The sequence below is a fragment of the Lepidothrix coronata genome, unplaced genomic scaffold, assembly GCF_001604755.1.
Source record: "Lepidothrix coronata isolate B3197 unplaced genomic scaffold, Lepidothrix_coronata-1.0 Scaffold146, whole genome shotgun sequence".
Taxonomy (NCBI): domain Eukaryota; kingdom Metazoa; phylum Chordata; class Aves; order Passeriformes; family Pipridae; genus Lepidothrix; species Lepidothrix coronata.
The window spans coordinates 1,630,223-1,639,149 of NW_016690326.1; the positions used below are offsets into that span (position 1 = coordinate 1,630,223).

The window sequence follows — 8,927 nt, forward strand, 5'->3', positions numbered from 1 at the left end:
GACAGCACAGGACAGGGAGAGCGGGGACAGGCAGTGGGGACAACGGGGACAGTCCCTCGACAGACCCCGCAGCCAGGGCCTTGCCATGGCCAAGAGAAGGAGGCAGGGGAAGGGAGAGCAACTCAACAACTCACTTCTCCCCCCTGCAAGGAGTCACAGACACCTTCGTTAAGGAAGAGAATTTATCAAAATTAGAAAAAAACAAGTATTAAAAAACTCAGCCCCAGCTGGGGAAACATCTCCCAGCTTGCATCCCTTCACCATCCCCTCACTGCCCCAGCACAGGGAAGGGACATGATATGTCTGGGAAGAAAAGGGGCAGGCTGTGCTCCCAGGGCTGCCCTCACCACCAGGCTGTTGGGGACAAGGGGACAGTCACATAGCTTATCACTGCTGTGGAGACTGGTCAGAGGGCAGCTCCTCTCATGGAAGGCCTCTCAGCAGCCACCTCCAGCGACTGATTTTCTTTGGCCACTTGCCTTTGGAACAAGCTCCCCATGCTCCAGAGAGGAGGCGGCAGAGGGGGGGGCCTGCCAGCACCCCCATCATCCCCATCACACAGCTGCCTATTTACAAATGCTCCCAAGAGCAGGATGCACTGAGCCAAGCCCGAGGTCACAGCCCTGCCAGGCTGCCAAGGAGGGGAGCCAACTCCTTGCCCCATCTACACTAAGCTCCCACTCCCAAGAGTAGGCAGGTGTTGCCTCCCCAGGTGCAGCTTCATCAGGAGTCGTTGGGGAGCCCGAAGAGCTTGACGGTGCCAGCCTCCCGGCTGCTGTCGTATTTGCCATCCTTATCATCACAGGCGAAGGCCAGCAGTGGCCTCTTTGGGTGCCAGGCCACTGTGAAGGTAGGGGACTCACATTGCACCTCCCAGAGCTTCTCTCCTGCATGGAAAAGGGGCCATGTCAGCCTGGAAAGCCTCCACTGCTCGCTGTCCAAGTGCCAAGCACCTGCTTCTTCTCTCCGGCACTACTGCTGCTCCAGCGCCTTTTAATCACCCAGTGACAAGGCTCAGACATGACAAGCATGTCTGCCACCGACTAACGAGGCAAAGGCTCCCCCTCATGGCGCTCTGCTCTTCATAGCAAAGCTCTTCCTTAGCAGACAGATTCACCCAGTGCCCTCCCAGCTCCACCAGCACTTCTCCATCTGATCCCTCCTTGCTGTTCTCCAAGAAGAAACCCCTACCTGTCTCCACCTCGGCAATGTCAATGAAGTGATCTTCTGATGCTGACGCCAGCATCTTCCCATCATGGCTAAAGCTCAGTGTCCGCACGGGCCAGTCAAGCCTGCAGCAACCAAGGGGAGCAGACAGTGAGCCAACCGCACATGGTCCCCAGAGAGGGGGCAAACAGCTTTGGGACAGCTCTACCTACCTGGAGAAGCACCTCACACATACCAGCTCATCCACATCCCAAAGGCTGACTAAGGCATCGGCACTGCCCGTGGCAAAATACTTCCCCATGGGATCAAACTTGATGCAGATGCAGTTGGAAGGATGGGCGTTGATGGACTGGATCGGTTTCAGCTCTGGGTAGCTGTGGAGGTGAAGGGAGAGGACAGGGAGCAGTGAGAGGAGCACAGGGATTGTCTGAAGCTGGGCAGGCACAAGGCACACCAGGACTGGGAGCAAACCCAGCCAGGGTAGGAAACACCAAGTGTCCAGTGAATGAGGTGAAGCATCAGGGTCCCTCTCAGGGAGCCCAGCCCAGAACAGGGGCAACCTCAGCTCCATTCCCACCAGAGGGCTGGGGATCACTAAGGTGTGGGACTCCAGTCCCCCAAAAGCAGCCAAGGCACTTGCAGCCTGACTGCAGTCAGCCCAGCCACTCGGCCCACCTGCAGCCACGGGCACCTACCTGAGGATGTTGATGCAGCCATTCCCATTGGTGAGGAAGAACATGTTGTTGTCGTTGTTCCAGGAGATCTCATTCACCTCAAACTTGAACTGTTCCTCAGCTTTGGAGCGATGCGTCTTGGCATCAATGAAGGTGACCACATCATCCTTGTTCCCCACGGCGATGGTCTGTCCATCGGGGCTCCAGCAGATGTTGATGTTCTCACCTGAAGGGACAGAAAGGCAGCAGGTCCCATTTCCACTCCAAACCATTCCCAGATAAGAAAGACTGCCAGGCCTGCAGTGTAACACACAAACCCTGCATGGCAGCTGTCCAGCAAATACAGACAGTTACTGAAAATAAAACTTATGAGAAGTACAGCTTCAAAACAGTAGGACCACATCTCATTTCAGCCAAGATGAGACCACAGCAATCACCACACAAGGTCAATCCAAAGATCCTCTAGATCCAGTGATCTTTGAGATCCAGAAAAAGCAGAAGCCAACAACAAATACCTTTAAATGAGGATAAAAACAAGGCAAGTTGCAGTTATGTCATCTTACAATGCCATTTCCAACCCCAACAACTCAAAATTTGATCTTTCCAAGGGCAGAGGTGGTATCTGGGTTAGGCACTGTATGAACGCAAATAGTTGTTTTTCTGAATCCACACAAACTTTTACTTCCATCATGGCTCCCTGTAAACATGCTTTTTCCCTCACAGCCCATAGACTCCAGAAACAAGTACACAGAACATTTTAATGGTCAGCACTGTATTTCAGGAGTTTCTCCAGTCCCTACTCCGCAGTAAATAAGCCCTTATATGATGACTGCAACCCAAAGATAAAGCAGCCACCAAAGGGTCCAAAGCTCTGTGCTGCTGTGGGTGGGTCCCACACAGCTGAGGTCCTGCCGGGACCCACCTGGGAAGCCCCCTGGGAAGGCAGGGGCTCACCTTTGGTGTTGACAGTGGCAATGCACTTGGTGGTGCGGACGTCCCAGATGCGGATGGTTTTGTCCCCGGACGCTGTAACAAAGAGGTCAGGGTTGCTGGGGTGCCAACAGAGCTGATCCACGCTGTCTCCGTGGCCCCGGTAGTTGTTCTCCTTCACCTAGGGGGAGAGGACAGCCGTCAGCGTGAGGATGCGCCTGGCTCTGCTCCCGCTCCTGCCCCACATCTCAGCACACTGCATCCCTGTCGGGATGGGGCGGGAACCCAGCCCGGAGCGCCACTGCCAACCCGGCCACGCTCCTGCCCACGGCCGGCCGGGATGGAGGAGGCCCGCGCCTTCCTCGCCAGGCACCAGCTCCATTCCCGCTCCAGCTCCATTCCCGGCTCCCTGCCACCGGCCGACGGGGCCTCCTGGCGATGCTCCTGTTCCGGCGCACACCGAGTACCCGGTACCGACCACCGGGACCCACCCCCCGGCTCGACACACCTGCCCAAACACCCGGGCCCAGGGTGCCCAAGGGCTCCTGGTACCGACCCGCCCGGCACCGCCCGCCCGTTGCCGGCGGATCTCACCAGCCGGTCCTTCTCGAGCAGGAAGACGCTGGCGGTCTTGTCGAAGGAGCCGGAGGCGAGGCGGCGGCCGCAGCAGCTCCAGGCCACCGAGTGCACCTTGGCGCCGTGCGCGGGGAACTCGCGGCTCCGCGTGTTGGCGCGGAACAGCTCCTGCATGGCCTGCACGTACGGGGACACCGCCATGGCGGGGCCGGCACCGCGCCCCGCCCCGGCGCTCGACGGCACTTCCGCCACCACCCCGCGCCTGGCGCGTCTCCACGGGCGGGGCGGAGCCGCCGCCCGCCGCCGGGATGGAGGACACCGTGGTGCTCCTCAGTGACTCGGACTCGGAGGGCGCCCGCTCGCCGCCACCGGCCCGGCCGTGCCGCCCCCGCCGCTCCCTGCCCGCCCCCTCCGTGAGTCCGGGGCCGCCGCTGCTCCGCACAAAGATGGCGGCGCGTCCATCGCGGGCGGGGACGGGAGCCGCGCGCAGACAAGAAGCCTCGGGGGCAGTGGAGGGGTGGGTGAGCAGCCCCGGCCGGGGGTTCCCGGGGACTCCCGGGACCTCCCAGCCTCTCCCCAGGCGGGCTCGGGTCCCCGCTGCCACCTGTGGCCGGCGGAGCCCCGGCCCTCAAGCGCCCCCCCCTAGCGGTCCCAGCCTCTTCGGCAACGTTCCTCCCACCTCAGAAAACGCCGGTCCCCACCATGGAGCGTCACATGCCCTCGCTGCAGCCCGAGGAGGGTCCAGCCCTGTAGGGCTCAGCCCCCGGCGGGATCTGGCTCAGGGTTGCGGTGGGGCGGCTGCCGCCCCTCTCACCTGTCCTGCCCCTCTCACCTGTCCTGCCCCTCTCCCCAGGGCCGCCTTCTCCCTGTACCGTCCCCCTCCCCTGTCCTGCTCCTCTACCCTGTCCTACTCCTCTCCCCTTTATCGCCAGAGGGTGCGGGGACGATGTCCGGTACGGTGGCGGTTCAGGGCTCGAGGCTCAGCCCCTCAGGGAACGGCCCGTCCCGCTCCCCGCTCCGCTGTCCCGGTTCCTGAGGCAGCTCCGCAGCCGCCGACGGTTACCGTGACCGGCTGGAGCCCCGCGGCCTCCTGCCCTCCCCAGCTCCTCCAGCGTCCAGGAGCCCTCCTTGGGAAAGGCAGCAGGTCTGAGTCAGGGGGAAAAAAACGGACTTAAATTGTCCGCTAACCGCGTTCCCTGCTTTGAGACGCTGAGGGGGATTTGTTTCCCCAAGAGCAAACAGGCTCTGACCCCTCCTGGGCACACCGAGAGCTTGGGAAGTGCTGTGTCCTGCCTGCCGCCAGTGCAGACACAGCTGCCTTCCCCTGCCGGCTCCTGTTGTTCCTTGGAACACCTGAGTGCTGCATCACCCAGCAAGTCCTGAGTGGGAGTCCCCAAAGTCTCAGGGCTGCTGTAGCTCCAGATTGATGCCAAAGAGGAAGACGCAGCTCTGTTCCCTGCCACTGCTGTCTTCATAGTGGGCAAGGTTGTGCCACAGAAAGCGTGCCAGGGTTTGGATCCTGTGCTGCTCCTGCCAGTGTCTGGGAACAGGGTTACAGGAGTGCTCATTGTGCTTGCCTTGCCCTCCCTCAGCACCTCAGCAGAACCTGCATTTCCTCATCATGGGAGGGAGCTAAGCAAGCAGCCAGGACCACTCTGGCCCAAGGCAAGAGGTATTTGGAGGAGAAGGCATGGCTCTTTGCAAGAAGGAACCCCGGGGAAAGCAGGGAAGAAGAGCCTCAGTCAGGGTTGGGCTCAGGCTCAGTGGTGCTGCCAGGGTGAGCTGATCCCAGAGCTCAGAGCCACCAGCCCCCACAGGCTGCCCCATCCCCTCAGATGGGGTCTTTGCCCCTGGTTTCTCTCCCTGGGCTGGTGCCAATGAACCTCTTTTCCCTCTTGGACTGGGGCTACATTGCCACCATAGCAGAGGCTCTTGGCAGGAAGGACACTGACACTGCTTCTCTGTCCCCACAGGAGATCATCGATCTGACCTGTGAGGACATGAGCACAGACCCAGTGCAGTTGAGCATGACTGAAGACACCTGCATCCTTCTACACTGCACCTGCAGTGCTGACCAGGACCCCAGGACTGCACCTGCTGCCCCAGCAGCACACACATCCCATCCCCAGCTTTGCTCCACCATAAAGGAAGAAATGGAGGCAGTGGCAGAGCCAAGCCCTGCACCATCCTGGCACAGCACTCCCATGAAGCCCAGTGCCACCATGGACACAGCCGAAAGCATGGAGAACAGGAGCTGCCTCTCTCCTGCCTCCAGCTGCCACAGCTCCTGCAGCTCGGAGCAGGACTGCAGTGCTACCAGCTTCAATAGTGACCTGAGTTCCCTGTCCAGCATGCAGCAGGACTCAGCACCCCCCAGCCTGGACAGCAATAGCAGCTGGAAAGCTGATGGCCCAGAGGAAGAGCCTCCCCACCTCTGCCAGGAAAGGGACCTCCCCCCAAGGCTGAGCCCTGCCCCAACCCTTCCCACAACCCCAGGGAAGGCCCGAGGATCTTTGCTGGAAACAAATGACATACCACACAAACCAACCCAGCAAGCAACCCCAGACAGGAGCAATGGTGACAGCAAGGCCTGGCTGGACAAACTGCACAGTTTCAGGAGGAGTGGAGTCCAGCACCTCTTCTTCCAAGGCATAGCACCCAACAGGGAAACACAGCAGGTAAACAGGGTTTAGAGCAGCCACTGCCAAGCCCAGCTAGAGGCTGCTCAGAGCAGCCCCTGTGGTGGAGGACGTAGCAAGGGCAGGCCCTGCTCCCTTTGCCCTTTGTGGGAAGCTTTGCCAGGCAGCTGGGGGCTCTGGTTATTGCAGTTCCCTTCACAGTGGGCTGCATATCCCAGCTGGGTTCCTCTGTGTTGGGGGAGCTGGCTTTCACCTGTTGCCTTGCCTTCTACACAGCAGAAACCTGAGCTCATCCCCAGAGGGAAGCTGAGCATGGTGCGCACCACCATGGAGGAGAACTTCCTGGAGGGCACCTTGCATCTCCTGAATGAGTTCGTCTCCTGCCAGCACTATCCCCCCAAAGATATCATCTCCCACCTGATCAGACAGGTCCTGTTGAATGCCCATGAAGAGGAGATCTTGAAGGACACCTACATGCTGCTGATGAAGATCCAAATGTAGGTGTTCCCCTTGTCCCGGTGCCCCCGGGGCTGCTCCCAGGGGTCTGCCCAGCATACAGGGGCTCACTCATAGGAGTGATTTCCCATATAACCCAGGATGATCCTCTTGCCACCGCCAGCACTCCCCAGGCTTTCTGAGGGTGGGACAGGGGCAGCCCATGATACCAGAGAGCTCTCAGGGACAGAGAAGCATGTTTGGCTTGCCCTGAAGTGCAGATCTCCTTCTTCACTGCTGTGACATGGCAGAGGTGCCTTCCCTGGGCTGCAGCAGTGCCATGGGCTGTCAGTGCCTGTAGCAGCTCCCTCACTTCCCTCAGGGGTTCCCACAGAAAGAAACAATGTTTTGTGAGGCCACAGGCCTAGGAGTCCTGGGCATTTCCATGGAGTACAGCCCCAGCCAGGTGCTTTCCAAAAATTAATGGGATCAGGGGAGGAGAAAGGCTGAGAGCAAAAATGGAGAGGAGAAGGCAGGTCAAGCCCCCGAGCAAGTGAGGCTGGGGAGGGCTGGGGAAGGGCCAGGGGCAGCCGTGCCTCCAGCAAGATGGTCAGGCAGTTCAGCACAAATGGACAGGGCTATCCTTGCAGGCTCCATCCAGCCAACGCTGCCACAGTGGGATGGAACTGGACGCTGCTGAAATTCATCATGGAGGACCAGGTACTTGGCACCGTGTGTGTCACATCGGGCAGGGATCATCCAGGACACAGTGCTTGAGGGTAAGCATTGCCCAAGGACCTCATGTGGCTGTGCTCTGCTGCAGAGAACAGGACAGTCCAATGTGCAGGTTTATTGCAGCTGCTGAGGGCAGCAAGTGCCAGTTGGGTATCTCATATTTATCCTCAGTGCTCCCTGACCCACTGCACAGCTGCAGGCAGGTTGTCCCATTGAAGAAGGTACAGCAACAGATAAAGACTCGGTCACAGCGCTAGTGCAGTGGTAGAACAGGTCCTGCAATGCCCATAAGGGCATTGCCTGAGCCAGGCAGCCCATCCTGGAGCTGTTCCTCAGTCGTGTACGTCAGTCCATTCCTAAGACAGCCAAATTCCCTGGTGCTCCTCACCCAGTGGCTCCCTCAGGCTCATACGCTCTCCATGTGCCCTCAGGAGAAGCCCCCTGGCCGGCTCCTCTTCCTGCAGTACGTGGTGCAGACCCTGGAGGACGACTTGCAGGAAAATCTGAGGTTGCACCTGCTGCAGAAGTCAATTGCCAAGAAAGTGCTTTCGTGTGACATGTGCTTCAACAATGTCAAGTAAGAGACACCTCCTCCTCCCTGTTCTCTAACCACAAACTGAGGCAGGGGCTCAGGGAACACTTGTCGAGACTCCAGGTCAGACTTTCAGACTTTACAAGAAGCAAACTTGGGAGACAGAGGGAAGTGTAGGGCCAAATATAAAGGACAGGAGATTTACAAAAGCAAACCACCAGAGAGGATGCAAGGCATTTGCAGCTGCAACCTAGCAGGCTTTTCCCAGGAATGAGGTCAGATTTGCATTGCTCAGGACAGGATTAAGGAGGCTGCAGTCCTGTGGACAAGTGTACAAATCAAGAGAGCTTTTCTGTTGAGCTGCTCTACAGAGCTACTCTAAGTGAGTGGGACATACTCTTCATTGTCAGGATCTTTCCTCAAGCTCCAAGTGGATCCAGAGGTCAGAACACAGCAAAATCAGACCCATCCCCACTAAAGTTCCTGTTTCTGTCCTAGGGAAGTGGTCAAATGGTTGGTCGCAGCTATTACAGGAGTCGGGTTCTGCCAGCCCCAGGAGAAGCCACAAGAAACTCCCTCCTCTTCAGCAGAAGCCAGGGCTGAACACAGCTCATCTGCACCAAGTCTAGCCAGCACACAGGCTCCGGCAGCTTTCTTTGCTCAAAAGTAAGCCCCAGAAGTGCTAACTCCCTACTGGTATTATCATGGGCCCAAGTCAAGGAGAAGCCAGAGCCTCTCACTCCCTGTCAGGTCAGGGAAGCCAGGCTGTACCTGTGACCAGCTTTGCTGGTTCTCCTTTGGGTTAGACATAGACTTGGTGAGCAAAAGACTGTCACCTGATAGGAGACTGGCTCAGTAAGTATCATCCTCTTGCACGTAGTGTAAGGCTGGAGCTCTTGAGCTACAGCTCAGGCTACCCCATGCTGCTCCACCAACACTCAGTACAGCCCAAGACCTCCCAAGGATCAATCTGGGGATTAGCTCTGCTTGCAAGAGCATCAGACTCGAAAGCCACCAAGAGACACCAAATCTAGCCCACTGCATTCCCGTGTCCCTCACTGCACAGCACGAGGCTGAACTAGGGGCCATCCCCAATGCTTTACTTGGCAAGCCAAGGAGCAGCTTCTTCAAGTGCTGACTGTCTCTCTGACACAGGGTGATGCTCCTGCTCCAGCGGATGTTGTCCATCGCAGTGGAAGTGGACAGATCTCCCACCTGCAGCTCCCATAAGATTGCAGA

General features: G+C 58.4%; 2 protein-coding genes across 8 annotated transcripts in view; one reads left to right on the forward strand and one right to left on the reverse strand.

Moving 5' to 3' along the window:
- Nucleotides 1-174: 174 nt before the first annotated feature.
- On the reverse strand, nt 175-3,561 carry THOC3 (THO complex 3). Its single transcript, XM_017828135.1, has 6 exons — nt 3,366-3,561; nt 2,796-2,952; nt 1,863-2,067; nt 1,380-1,541; nt 1,192-1,292; nt 175-887 (listed from the first exon to the last, which is right to left on the reverse strand). The coding sequence occupies exons 1-6, from the start codon at nt 3,546-3,548 to the stop codon at nt 724-726; spliced, it is 972 nt and encodes a 323-aa protein (XP_017683624.1). The 5' UTR covers nt 3,549-3,561; the 3' UTR covers nt 175-723.
- Nucleotides 3,562-3,747: 186 nt separating this feature from the next.
- Nucleotides 3,748-8,927, forward strand: part of SIMC1 (SUMO interacting motifs containing 1) — a 9,072-nt gene continuing 3,892 nt past the window's right edge. Inside the window, exons 1-7 of one of the 7 annotated variants that reach the window (XM_017828132.1) lie at nt 3,748-3,864; nt 5,321-6,025; nt 6,263-6,483; nt 7,072-7,141; nt 7,588-7,733; nt 8,187-8,354; nt 8,844-8,924. In XM_017828132.1, the coding sequence (XP_017683621.1) occupies nt 5,348-6,025; nt 6,263-6,483; nt 7,072-7,141; nt 7,588-7,733; nt 8,187-8,354; nt 8,844-8,924 (1,364 nt within the window). In that variant the 5' untranslated portion in view covers nt 3,748-3,864; nt 5,321-5,347. The other 6 variants (XM_017828131.1, XM_017828133.1, XM_017828130.1 and 3 more) reach the window with 6 other exon arrangements.